Source organism: Geospiza fortis, unplaced genomic scaffold (assembly GCF_000277835.1).
Source record: "Geospiza fortis unplaced genomic scaffold, GeoFor_1.0 scaffold153, whole genome shotgun sequence".
NCBI classification, from domain to species: Eukaryota; Metazoa; Chordata; class Aves; order Passeriformes; family Thraupidae; genus Geospiza; species Geospiza fortis.
Genome location: NW_005054498.1, coordinates 1,093,883 through 1,107,849, shown reverse-complemented (window position 1 = coordinate 1,107,849; position 13,967 = coordinate 1,093,883). Strand labels below are relative to the sequence as shown.

The window sequence follows — 13,967 nt, the reverse complement described above, 5'->3', positions numbered from 1 at the left end:
TTTCTCCCTCAGTGTCACCTGCACTGCTCTTACTGAGGTTTATTCACTGGATATTCATCTGTCTGAGCCTGAGGAGCTTCCCCTTCTCTTGTGCTGTGCAGGTGCAGATCACTGAGTGCAGCTTTGGTTTGTGTCAGTTCTCCTGCAAGACCCAAACTTGATAATATCCAACCTGATTTATAAACTGAGCACATTTCACTTAGGAACATATTAGTAACTTCACCTAATCACTGCAATGTGGTCACATATAGGATATGTATAGATAAATATATATAAATAGGGTGAAGATGGCTCCTTTTTAAGAAGCTCTGCAATAGAACCAACATTCTGGAGAGAATTTTTTCCCCCTCAAGAATGAGAAAACTTCAGTGTGGCCAAAATACTATGTAAGCAAACAATAAAATGCATCTCTGAGTATTGAAGCTGATATTTTAGTGTTTCCAGGTAGTCTTAGACCACTGTGCAGGACTGTTGATAATGGTGGAGATGCTGATTTTCATCTTTTCCCCTGGAAGGGCTTGCACAGCCCCATGCTCCTGGAATGATCAGTGCTCTTAGGAACTGAGCCCAACCTGCTGGTCACTGAACTGCTGTTCATTTTCACTTCATTTCACACCATTTCATTTATCTGCTCCCTTAAATGCCACATTTATGGGGCTGTGTGTTCTTACCCAAAAGGCATTTAAACTTGACAGTGTAATAGATTGTGCTGTGAAAGCTGAATAGCTGTTTATTACTTATCCCTGCTAATTTGTGCTCTGCCACATCATTACCCATGTGATAATGTGCCACTGGTTTTCTTTGCAAGTGAAATCTCATCTTTTAAAGTATTCATAATATCGACAAATTGCTGATTTTAGGAGTCATGAGAGAAAAAGGTTAATAAATTCTTTACATGTTTTAATTGAAATAGAAAATATTTTTAATATAGTTGTTTAAATGGACATGATTGAGTTCATACAATACAAAGGAGCCACAAATAGCTGCCAGCTGGCTGGACTGGCCACTTGGAATTCCTTTGGCATGGAGAAAAGCAGGTATAGTGGGACCTGTGAGTCAGACTCAGTTGGATGATTTGTAGACAGAAAGATCAGAAAGATTAGGACTGTGCCTGGCCCTTGGTTGGCAGGGTCCAGAGAGTAAAAATCATGAGAATAGTCCCTGCAAACCAGAATAACATCAGTTAAGAGAAGTATTGTTGTCCCTTGCAGAAGCTGCAGTAGAAAAACTCGTTAATATAAACCAATCTTGTTCTAAACACAAAATCAACATTACACACATTTGAAGTTCTTACAGCTACACTTTTTTCTAAGCTTAGAGCTGCAAATATTTGTTTATTTTTCAGACTTCTTTTATGTTAAATCCATTGCTTGTTTTTGTGATGTTAGAGAAACTTGTATGATGTTCCCCAGCATTTGATAAAGCTTTGTTTACTCACAAGAAAGCTGAAGTTGTTCAGATCCCCACTTTGAGCAGATAACCCCCTTTACAGTAAATGTTTTACAGTAAATGTGCGTGGCTGGGACAGGACACTTCATGCCCCTCTTCTGGGACACTGCCTGCTCATGGCTAAAAAGGGACTCATTGTCCCCACTGAATCACTGGGTGTTCCTACTTTGTTCCTTATTTTCCTTTCACTTCTTCATCATCAGAGTGAGATTTGTTTTTATTGCAGCCTGCCTTTCCCTTGACTGGACTGATCTCCTTTCAGAAATAATCCAGTGCCCAATAACAAATGTTATGGATGCCTCATCCATCCCTGTCACCCCACAGCAGCGTGGCAAGGCACAGAGGGACAAATATCCCTTTCAGAAGGGCCCAGCTGATGTTCCCCAGCACACACTGCTCATTTCACTGTTCTTCTCCAAGGAGGAAACGCTCAGAAGGTCTTGGCACGCAGAGGCAGAAGCTGCTTATCTGTGGTCAGATAGGGCTGTGACTTACAGGCTGATATTTGAGGTTATTATCCTACAGAGGATCTTTGGGATCATCCAGCCTAGTCCATGCTACTGCTCACAGGTTCAGGGGTTTGTTGTAGGGTTTTTGAAATGTTACATGCCAGCAAAATTAAACACAGCAAAGTGAGCCCTGCGCGGTCACCTCTGAACGGAGCCAAGTTAACCCAGCACAGAAAACTTCTGGAACTCAGTTTGTGGAGTTGTGAGGAGCCCCTTGAGAAGGGCAGGGGTGTTTAACAGTGATGCTGTGTTCCAGCAGCCCCAGTGCTCCCAGCAAGGCAGAGCAGTGAAGTTACTGCAGCTTCATCTGCTGGCACATCTTCGTCACTTACTGTAAATCTGCTGCAGCACCTCAGCACCTCTAGATCTGCACCACGGGGACTAAATCAGGAGTGCATTTCATCTCAGCTCTCCTCTGCCTTGTTTTTGTGACTTTCAGAGGCCCTGGGCGCTGGTGGTGCTGGGTGGATGTGGTTGGGTGTGTAATGCACGGGGAGGAGGGGGCAGCGAGCTCCGTGTGCTCATCCCCGTCAGGGTGGAGGTGCTGTCATGCTCCAGCCTCTTCCTCAGAAACTCATCCAAGGAAATGCTTCATGGGGGTGAAGCAGCAGCTCCTGGAAAATAAAGGGAATTTGTGTTATTATTGTTTTTAATTAGGCCGTAGTCATTCGGTCCATTTCTCATCCTCGTTGCCTGGAAGTGGAGCAGAGTTTCAGACATCAGCAACAGATTTTAATTTAAACTTTTTGCCAACTTTATATTTTCTTATGCAATTTACTTTTGAAAATTAAGAGCACATGTTTTCCTTCCAAATAACACGCAGTACATTTATTGGCATTTTAAATAGGCCAAAGTGAGTGACCAACCTTCTTTTTCTTTCAAGTCTATTTTTTCCCTGCAGGCAAATTGCTGTGGGCTTATGACCCACCCTTTTTATGACACTATTTCAGCACAGATATTCTTAGTTAGAATTCTGAGTTATTTCTTTGAAACAGAAATAGAAATCACCACCTTGGCCAGCAGTTTCTTCATCTAAGGGACATACAAATATGTCACATAAACCTTTATGAAATCTCTGTCACACAGTCTATGTATTTTTGTTCCATTTGGGAAACTGTGTAAGCTGGTGTTGTCTTTCTGTTTGTTGTCCTGTATGTGGATTAATGGTCATTTTACAAAATGCTTCCTTGTTTGGGGCATGTCCCTGTGGCATGGCCATCCTGGGAATTGCTACAAACTTCTGCATCCTTTCTAAAATAGATACAGATCTCTCTTATTTCATGTGCTCGTACCCACAGCACCGAAATAGAGACTACAACACTTTGATCCAGAAAAGGCAGCAAGTGGCAGTAACATTTTGATTCTATTACACACTGTCAGCCCTTATTTCTTGTGTTTAATCCTCCTTTAGCACAATAATAATTTGCTTAGATGGGGTGTTTAAGGTGAGTTTTTCTACCAGCAGCTCTTGTACTCAAACTCTTGTTTGGACCATACAAACCATTCGGTTCCCAAACAGAGATTTGGGCAGCCAGAGGAGAATTTGAGAAATCAAGACTGAGAAAGAGGACTCAGTGTTACAAAGAAATCATCCTGCCTTTGGATCTGGAGCCTGAGAAGTGAGATTTTGTAACTGCAGCTTTTATTTTCCCACAGAATCGTTAAGAAAAGACAGTTGCTCATACGTTTTATATTTCATGGATTTTTCGCAACTGAGAATTAAGTCATCTGGGCCTTTTTTTTTTTTCCCCCTAATTTGCCTACATTTAAGTCTAATAATAGTTTATTAAACCTGGCATGTGGAATAGCAGAGTCTTAGTGCTGGAAAGTTTGGGATTCATTTCCTGCAGCAGTGGGGACATATCCATGTCACACAAAGTTGTCTCGGGCGCTGGGTTGGGCGTAAGCTGCTTCTGCCACTGACTTTGTTTATGGGAAAAACTAATCTGGCTCTGAGAACTGGACTTATTTGAAAGTAATTGACAAGAACTGTGTCTGTGATCCCCAATATAAGCTTTTTCCAGTCACTTTGGAGAGATTAGATGTCTCTTAACATCATCTTACTGGCAGTGAAGTTGCTCCAAAGGGACTCCTTTAATCATATTAGTTTCGCTGCCATCACCCCGTCTTCAGAGCCTTTCTTCTTCCCTAATAGAACCAAATCTGCTTTTGCCATCTATTAGGTCCAGCATTAATGCTCCTTTGCATATTAATTACTGTTGCTTTACCTATAACATTCAGCTCACTCTCAGCTGTCCCCAGTTTGAGCTGTAAAGGCTGGAGCTATTACTTTCTCCTTACAGAAAACACTGGATTGTGTTTCATTTTCTCATGACTTTGTATAAGAACCATTGAATAAAGAAGGAAGTAAAGCTTAAAAATGTATAACAGGAATTCACCCAGTCTTTATTTTGGCTTGTAGTGTCATTTGTGAATGAATTTTCTTTGTATTATAAAAAGTTAGCCCTGATTTCTTATCCTAAATATTTTAACAAACTTTTTTGGGAACTTCTGAGCAGTGTAATTTTTTAGTTTCATTTATGTGTGTGTGTTGGGGGTATAATTAAAGGAAGTTTTTTATTTTAAAATAGGAGGGGGAAAAAAGGAAAGTAGAGGAATGAGCTTTCAAAAAGAACTCTCAGAGATGAAAAGATAATTGTGGCTATTTCAGGCAGGACTTGCACTGGGGCAGCTGTTAAAAAACCCCAAATTCTCAGTGTGTCGGTTTGGAACTCAGACCATATCACCCATCAGCAATTGCAGCTCTTATCTTCATTGAGTTAGTGCTGCTTTGGTTAAGGAAAAGCCAGGCAGGCTGTCATGTTCTTGTGATCTGGAGATGAAATCATTTTCCAAAAGAATTATAAAAGTACATTGTGGATTATAATTATACACTGAAACTTACTTTACGTTTTTAGTCTGTATACAGATTTAATAAGAAATTAAACATGTGTAGAGGAAAAGCTCAGGAAAGGAAGGAAAGGATCTAGCACAGATTACAGTATATGAACCATATGTTTGAGATAATGCTGATAGGGCTGAAATATGTGGCCTGTGGTAGAGTTCTGTATACAAATGACGTGCTCATTCCTTCTCCACCATACACACACTCTTACCTTTGACATAGTAGGGACTAATGCCAGTGAGTAATTAAGAAAGCATGGAAACAAAATAAGTTTCTGAGATGGTTGATATTATTTAATACACGTTACAGCTGGGATAGCTGAAGGACAAGCTGAAGGTTTGAAGGGAGACGATGTCTTTTATTACACCATATAGTTCAAATAGCTTGAGAAATAGGCAAACTTTCAAGCCTTGTTGTTTTTTTTTCCTCTCTCAGATCACAGTATTTATAGGAATCTGTCTTGGGAGATTAATGTACAAGGCAATAGATCTGATAGTCATTCATGTCCCAATTTTGGTCAGAAACAAATGTTTCCTTTTCAGAGTTTTGTACTAATGTGGTTCTCAGAGGCTGCAAATAAATGGTGTAGCTGAGTACAGACAGTGTATTAAAAATGTCTGAAGAAGAAAAATAGTAGTTGGAGAGAAACTGGCATTCCAGGACAATGGGAACTTTAAATATACACTGCTTTTCCTCAGATTTTCCTGTGAAACCTTTAATAAGCTTGAGCTGAGTCACCTGCACTTACTTGGTAGAACATCAATTTCTGCTCTCAATATTGTTGCATCCTCTGTGAAAGAATTCCAGGCAACTGCAAAGTTTCTTGTGAAACAGGGAGGAAAAAGGGGGAGATTCTGTGGGAGTTTTGTAGTGAAAGTGCTCATTTTCAGAATTACATTTACGAATGAACACACAGATGTGCTTTGAGTGTCATCCATCACACTTAGCTGTAAGGACAGTGCTTTCTGTCCCAGATGTGATGCTCCTGTACCCCAGTGAAGAACCCACAGAGGAAACGGAGTTAGAAAAGTAACTAGTGAGAGTTTGTAAATGTAATCTGAAGTCATAGATGTGCATCTACTCCTGAGGTAAAGTGAATTCTGTGGAATTAGGAGCTCTTAGAACCCTGGTTACTGAGAATTTGAGACTTTCTGTGCTGCCAGGCACTGACCCCCAGGAGAACACTGCATTGACCTGAGGCTGTGGAGAAGCTTCCAGAATGAAATGATAGAACTGGGATTGTGGGTGTGGAGTTTGAATAGAAGTGTGTGATATCACATGGTAGAAAACTTAGAGTTTTGGAATATAGTAAAATATATGAAGGAAGATAATTTTACGACAGAAGGTAGTCCTTCTTCTTTACCTTCTTCTTCACCTTCTTCTCCATAACTTCAAGTAGTATTGTGTAATTAGATAAAAATATCTACATTGTGGAGCACAAGTAGTTATTAGATTAAAAATAATTTAAGTGTTATTTCTTAATTAGACAGTTTATCCTTAAAAAGCCTTATAGAAAGAGAAATATGTCTCCATTTTTAACTTGTTACTGTAAAATACACAACTTGTGAGGCTGTCATATAAACTAATAAACATCTAAATCTGAACAAGCAATACCATCTTGCACATTTAATCCTGGTCCTGACCTTAGAAGAAAAAAACCAATAAAACTCAGAAGGAGTGACACAGCTTTATTCCTGTCACTTCCATCCCTCCCCCTTGTGTTCCCCCATTGGGGGCAGGCAGTGATTGATAAATGATTGATGATGCTCTGATAGCTCGTTAGAAGGGTACAGGTCATTTCATAAGGATAAAAAAAGAAGGCATGGCTAGGATATGCAGTGATTGTATGCCACAAGCTCATTTCTCCTCCAAAAGTGTCCATATCACAAGTGCTGTGGGCATTGGGAGCTGTATTTATCTGTGTGCAGGAAGAGAAAGGGAAGGGCAAGAAAAGGGGCAGGAAAAGGGACAGAGCATCCTCTGGGTCTGCTCCTAGCCCAGGTGACAGCCTGCTGGAGGAAACCTGTGCTATTCACATGCCCTCTGAACAGAGAGAAGCTGTGAGAGAAGCAGAGAAAAGAATGATCAAAACAATTCTTGTCTCGTTTGCTGCTCCTGTGTTTGTGCACGTGTGGAATGTGTTGGAAGATTATTTACCTGGAGGAATTTTGGTAATTGGATTCAATTTAGTAATTGAATTTGATGTTACTGTTCCAGAGCAGTAATATTTTGATTGTTTTTGTTTTGTAGAGCCTGTGTACATTAAATTACATTTGGTTCTTGAACGTTTCTGACACAGCCATAGTGATTCACCAGCTAATATTAATAAAAATGAGTGTAGGACATTTGGCTTTGTTGGAGAAAATCTAGCAAAACCAGAAATGTGGTGCCAAAAGATCAGGTAAAAGCAAAACATGGTGCCAAAAGATCAAGAAGAAATGTATTTCACAAAGAGGAAATATTTTTAATGTATATTAGCACAAAGAATGCAGATTATTTAATCTGTCTTGATAGCACCTTTCCACAAATCCTTTTAAAAGCAGTTTCCTCTGTAGTGTGTCCCTTTTTGCCCTGCTCCTTCTTATTCCTCCAAAGAAAAGGCAGGATGATGGTGGAGCAGGAACACGGTGACAGGAATTGCATCATCCCCCTCAGGGGAGCCATTTGGAAGAGTCTTCAATCAACAGAGCCAAACATGAAGAAAAAGATGGTAGAATCATGGGTTTCATGTTTCCTTGGCCAAGCAGTCAAAGCCGTGTCCTGACTGTCGGGAGACAATCAGGAGTTTTCTTTAGTATTTTTAGTATTCTTTAGTATTCTTTGTAATATAGTCTTGGAATCCCTGCTGGTCAGAGATGCCTTAGAAAGTCTCTTTTCCCAGCCCAGTAGTCAAAGAAGGAGTCAGAACTCTTCCATTCTCGTTCTCAAGGTTGTTTATTGTTTTGTGTCTATAAAATTCTTTCTCCGACCCACCGAGGTCTGTCTGGCAGGTTGGGTTGAGACACACTGGTGTTATCTTTTTATACTAAAAACTCCATGTACAATATTTACCATAACTTCCCAATCCCTATCACCTGTGTTAGACACTGAGCTTCTACTCTAAACCAATCCAAAAGTGCCAACATCACCCAGAAGATGGAGGCCAAGAAGAAGAAGAAAAAAGGACAAGGCACACCCAAATTCCTCCATCTTAGGACCCCGAGCCCCCATTCTAAAAACCTCAAAAATCTATTTTTCACCCTGTGATGAATTCACTATCATTCTATTTCAACTTTCGTGGCTTGTAAATCCTCATATAACGTTGGTAATTTTTTCCATGGGTCAAGATCAAAGGCACAGGGGTCTTGGGTTCTGTGCCAAGGTCTCTGAACCTCTGGGCAGGGGCTGGAGTCCTCCAGGGCAGCCAGAGGAATTTCCTGGGTTCCAGCAATATAGTTATAGTATAATATAGTATAATAAAGTAATTAATTAGCCTTCTGATGTCATGGAGTTCTGCCATCATTCCTGGGTTCTGACAATATAGTTATAGTGTAATATAGTATAATAATGTAATTAATTAGCCTTCTGATGTCATGGAGTTCTGCCATCATTCTTCCCACCCGTTGGGCATTCCTATCACCAACAGAAACCAAGTGGGTTTAGTGCTGTGGGTTTGGGTTTTGTCACTTTGTTTGCTCTTTCTCTCAGGTGATCTCTGGTTTGGAGAGCCAAATCCGCAAGCTGAGGGAGGAGCTGATCCAGGCCAACGCCCTGAGGAACCATCAGCTGCTGGACCTGAGCCTGCAGAGGGATGAGGAGAAGCTGAAGGCATCTCGAGACAAGGAGGAAGCACTGAACAGCCTGAAGAGGGAGATGGAAAAAGTGATATCAGAGCTGAAGAGGAAGCACACGGCGGAGACAGAGGCGGCTTTGAGAAAGGTAGGGGATGGACAAAATCAGCTCCATGGGGCAGAAGGGGAGGGATCACCCCAAAGCTCAGCTGAGCAAAGTTTCCCTGAGGAAAAATCACCTAGGGATCACTTGAGTTGAAGAAACAGATGCAGACCATGGGATGTCAGAGTGACAGCAGGAGTGTGGGGTGTTTTGGGACTCTTTGATGCAAAACTTTGCTCTGGGCAAGCTGGGGCTGGGCAGCACCTCCAGCAGGGATGGGAGGTGCCATGAGGATCCAAAGCACTTTAAAAACACAGGTGATTTCACAGGTAAAGCCAGCCAGGAGCAGGCTGATCTTCCTCTGCTGGAATAGAGACAGTGGAAGGGGTAGTTCTGCCTAGCCAAGATTTTTCTCCCTTAAAAGGAGGGTGAGCTCCTAAGGAGGGAAATACTCAGGCTCAGGGTGCAAGGAAATTGAGTCTGGTTCTTCACAGTGGCTCATCTAATTTTGCCTGTAGTGTGCATCAGGTGAGAAAGGACTCTGGTAAGATTTGAAAATGGAAATTAATGTTTCAGATTGATCAATGCTTCCCTCCCATTCTGTTCTGTGGGGTCACTGCCCACTGCTTGCTGAGCATCCCTTGGACCCCTGTCTTGAATTCAAGTATTCCTCCCCACCATTAGGGAGCTAAAACATGCAAGTTTTATTTCAAAAGCCAAACTAAAAAAACCCTACTTAATATTTATGGCAGACTCTGTGTATGTGTAAGCAGATAGTTGTTGAAGTCTCTTTTCTACATTGCATTAAGGCACTAAATCACACATTTTCTTGCAAGGGGATGTGCAGTGGCACAAATTAACAATCTGCATGGAGCGTTTGAGCAGCCTTTGTGCAAGTGACATTTCATTTACCTGCGTCAGGTTCTTGGTCTGTAATTTTAAAGAGCATTCGGAGGATTATGTTGGAAATCAGCCAGCCTGAAGCCATTAAAATGGCTGTGATCAACAATTCAGAATCTTTTCTGAATGTAAGGAAAGCTCTGCTTGGCATAATTATTTAAAGCCAAGGTCACAGAAAGTATTTAAACCTTTGAAATTCATCATTAAAGGATTAATTTTAACTCAGGAAGACATTGTCATTTTTGCTTAAAAATGGAATTTGAATCTCAATTCTTTTCTTTCTTTGATCTTTTTTTACAAGTGTAGTATAGCAAAAGAAAAGTTAACTTCTTTACATCCGCAAATTAAAGTTACAAATAATCCTTCATAGGGCAATATCTCTAATAGTCTTGAATTGTCATTTCTGTCAGAAATGCTGGTTTTCTTTAATTTGTTGGATTTTTTTCTATTTTTCAAAAAATTTGCTAATTTTAAGCTATATTAACTGCTATTGTATTTTTTTTTCTTTAACCTACTTCCCTATTTTTACCCTAATCTGAAGAGCACATGTAGAGTAAAAGATAGGAGGGGAAAAGAAAAAAGTATCTCTGTTGAAAAGTCTTTCACAGACATGTGAAAATACCTGGCATTACTTTCAAATCTCCATTCCCCATTCTGTTTCATTTCTGTCTTGCAATTGTAGAACTCTGGAAATTGGCCACAAAATCCAAAACTCGAAGTAGCTTTGAGGACAAACTCCATTTAAAGCTCAAAAGTAGCAGTTTCAGCTAATTTAGTTCAAATCTTGGTCCTAGTCCACAGAACCTTGATGAAGATGATTTTATCCAAGAGGGGGAAAAAACCATCTTAATTGCAGCATGAGCCTTGAAATTTGTTTTTGAAAATATTTTCTACCAGATCTTGTTACCTGGAAATTTAGGGCAATATGAGAGAAAAAATTGTTCTCTAAATTTACTTTTTTTGGTGCCAATTCTGTGAAGATTGCTTAAGAATCCAATGGGAAGCTGAATTTCACAGTTTAGGCGTGGAACATCTGACTGGACAGATTTTCTGAAGGTCACTCCATTCTCAAGTGATGGATCTCATTCCTCTGTGATCTGCTCTGGGAATAATGTTAATTTCTGTGTGGATTGCTTTGTGTCATTGTGGACTGTTGTTAATGTGAACATGAGGAAACAGAGAAGAAATGATTCATACTTCAGTGACAAGAAAAACAGAACTGTAAATGGGTGAAGATCCAGGATTCCTCTGGCATTGCCCTCCTGCTGCTGTGGGGGTGAGAAGAGTGAGGAGCAGAGACAGGGGAAGGAAGATTCTTCATTACAGGCACACTGACTATTTAAATATTTGTTGGTGGTTGTAGACATCTTTTTGATATTTAGGGACACATGATTTATTGAGCTCTTTAATTTTCTGTTGCTTAAAAATCCCATCTGTGAGGCTGGGACATTTATTGTGGTGTCAGTTCCTGAGCACTCCCTTAGCACTTTGGGGTTGGTGTCTGCTGGAGATTCCTGGGACACTGTGAGGATTGTGCACCTTTTTTCCTGCTTTGCTCCTGTAAGATGTTGAGGTGTTTTCAGCATTTTTTTTGTACATACCTGGTTGAGCTGACAGAAGTTTTAGGATCATTTTTCTGCAAGGTGTTTTGCCCCATTAGGAGGGTGGTGAGAGCAGCTCTGGCTGCCTCTGAATCCTGGCAGTGCCCAAGGACAAGTTAGACAGGGTTGGAGCACCTGGGACAGTGGAAGGTGTCCCTGCAATGGCTGGGGTGGGATGAGATGGGCTTTAAAGTCTCTTCCAACCCAAACCATCCCATGATTGTTGGGTGTTTGGAGCTCACAGCCCTGGAGCTGCTGGCTCCTGCTTTGGGCAGGGCCAGGTGTGCTCCAGGTTGCCCCAGCAGCACTTGGGACACTCCTGAGCCAGGTGCACAAAGCTTGGAGCAGTTCCAGCTTTGCCAGGAATGACTGAGAGCAGGAGACAAGGTCTGAGTGTGTGCAGATGTGGGGCTTGGCACTGTTTGTAACGTTCTGTGGGATTTTCTTGGCAGAGGAAATGAGCGTTCAGCAAGCACGGCCCGAGCAGAGCAGTGGACAGGCTAACAATGCTCAAAGGAAGCAACCTTGGAACACTGAAAATATCTCATAAAAAAGCTCCCTTTGAGCAGCACACATGAGTAAACTGGAGTGGGAGAAGATGATGATGGGTTTTTTTTTTTCTCTCAAAATAATTTTCAACATTTAGCTTTTTATTGACTTCTTTTCTATATTTAAATAGATATTTTGACTCATTCTGTTCAAGGTTTATGCAGGTTCCAGGAACATCTAATTCTCTGTCAGTGCTGCTTTTCTTGTGGAGAAGTAATTTACATTTTTGTGTATTGAGTGTACTGAACACACATGAAATTTGATTATAGCACAAATCTGTAGTCAAAAAACCCCCAAACCTGAGTTAAACACTTTATTTTTGGGGCTGCCTCTGATGAAAGGGAGCTGTGAAGTGATTCCCTCTGGAGAGATGGGACACCAAAGTGGCATAAAACCTGGCCAGAGCCATGCAGATCCTGCTTGCAGACTTTAGTGATGTTGATGTTAGTTGTACTCTGAGATTTCTGTGATTTTAAATCAAATCTGATGCTTACAGTTATACCTGGTACAATCACTCCACCTGTATCTTGTATCAGATCTTGGTCCTAGTCCACAGAACCTTGATGAAGATGATTTTATCCAAGGGGGGGGGGGGGGAAGTATCTTAGCTGCAGCATGAGCCTTAAAATTTGTTTATGAAAATATTTTCTACCATATCTTGTTACCTGGAAATTTAGGGCAATATGGGAGAAAAATTAGTTCTCTAAATTTACTTTTTTTTGGTGCCAATTCTGTGAGTATTGCTTAAAAATCCAGTGGGAAGCTGAATTTCACAGTTTAGGCATATCTGTGTGTGTGTCTGGTGTGAAATCCACATGAAACTCAAATACTCAAGGATCTTAAAGTTAAGGTCACTCTGTAAGTGCCCCCTTCCTTAATTAGAAATAATTATTCTATATAACAGTTTTGTTGCAATATAATGTTTTTGTAATGGGGAAAAACTCTTCAGACAGTGCCCTAAAGATGGGTACTTATTTTCTGAGCAACTTCTTGCTTATAATTTGCAAATAAGGTACTGATAATGTGCCCTAGGGAACATTTCAGTGCCTGCTTTAGCATCAGGCTCAGTGCTGCTGGGTTAATTCCCCACCCAGCACAGCCCTAGAGCAGCCCAGTTGGATGTAACTCCCTGGGCATATTTTCATGCTGCCTATGCAGGAATATCTGTGATTCACAGTATCTGTTCTGGCACTGTTGCAGATGATGTCACACTGTTCAGCACTGGCAAAGAGAGATAGAAGATGAAGGGAAGGAATATGACATCTTCTGAGATGAAAGATGCTCCAAGAGATACTTGATTAAAAGTATTGAGTTACCCCTAAGCAGTTACTCCTAAAGTAAAAGCATCTTGTGCCTTCCATGAGTTCCCATTTCTGAGTCCTGTCTCTCCAGCTCTGCTTCTTCTCTGCCAACTCCACATTTCATTAGCACCAAAAATGGTTCCATCTTTGTCCCTAAGACCTTCTGAGAACTGGCTGTGATGGGACCTTTGATCTGACACCTTTCACTTCATTAACTTGGAGACTGAAGCCACGGTTACTGCAGATAACTTTGTTTGTGATGAGTTTTCACACTCACTGCAGTGGTTCCCTGGTTATTTACATGGGGGCAAATAGGTCAGCCATAAAAAGTGGATGTGTATTCCTCCCCAGTGTAATGATCTCATTAAATTGTGTCTAATTGTAATGCAGACCTGTTTGTGTCCTTGCTGAATGCAAGCAGGACCCCCACCAGTTGTAGAAGTGACATTTTTTTAAACTTGTTTTGAGTCTATCACATCAATTATTTAGCTTAGGCTCCAGCTATGAATAATTTAAAGAGCCTCCAATTCTTACCAAGAAAAGTTGGATGTTTCCCAAGTCTCCTAATTTTTTTTCATTATAATCCAAGAGCTATTGTCTCTGATATTATCTCTCTGTTCCAGAGCAGTAATATTTTTATTGGTTTTGTTTTGTAGAGCCTTTGTACATTAAATTACATTTGGTTCTTGAACGTTTCTGACACAGCCATAGTGATTCACCAGCTAATATTAATAAAAATGAGTGTAGGACATTTGGCTTTGTTGGAGAAAATCTAGCAAAACCAGAAATGTGGTGCCAAAAGATCAAGTAAAAGCAAAACATGGTGCCAAAAGATCAAGAAGAAATGTATTTCACAAAGAGGAAATATTTTTAATGTCTA

At 40.7% G+C, this 13,967-nt stretch overlaps 1 protein-coding gene across 2 annotated transcripts in view; it reads left to right on the top strand.

Annotated features, from left to right (window-relative positions):
* CEP112 (centrosomal protein 112) overlaps window positions 1–13,967 on the top strand; it is a 163,048-nt gene that overhangs the window by 93,724 nt on the left and 55,357 nt on the right. For both annotated transcript variants that reach the window (XM_031063337.1, XM_014310204.2), the window contains exon 21: window positions 8,551–8,781. In XM_031063337.1, coding sequence (XP_030919197.1) covers window positions 8,551–8,781 — 231 coding nt within the window. The remainder of the gene's footprint in view (window positions 1–8,550; window positions 8,782–13,967) is intronic.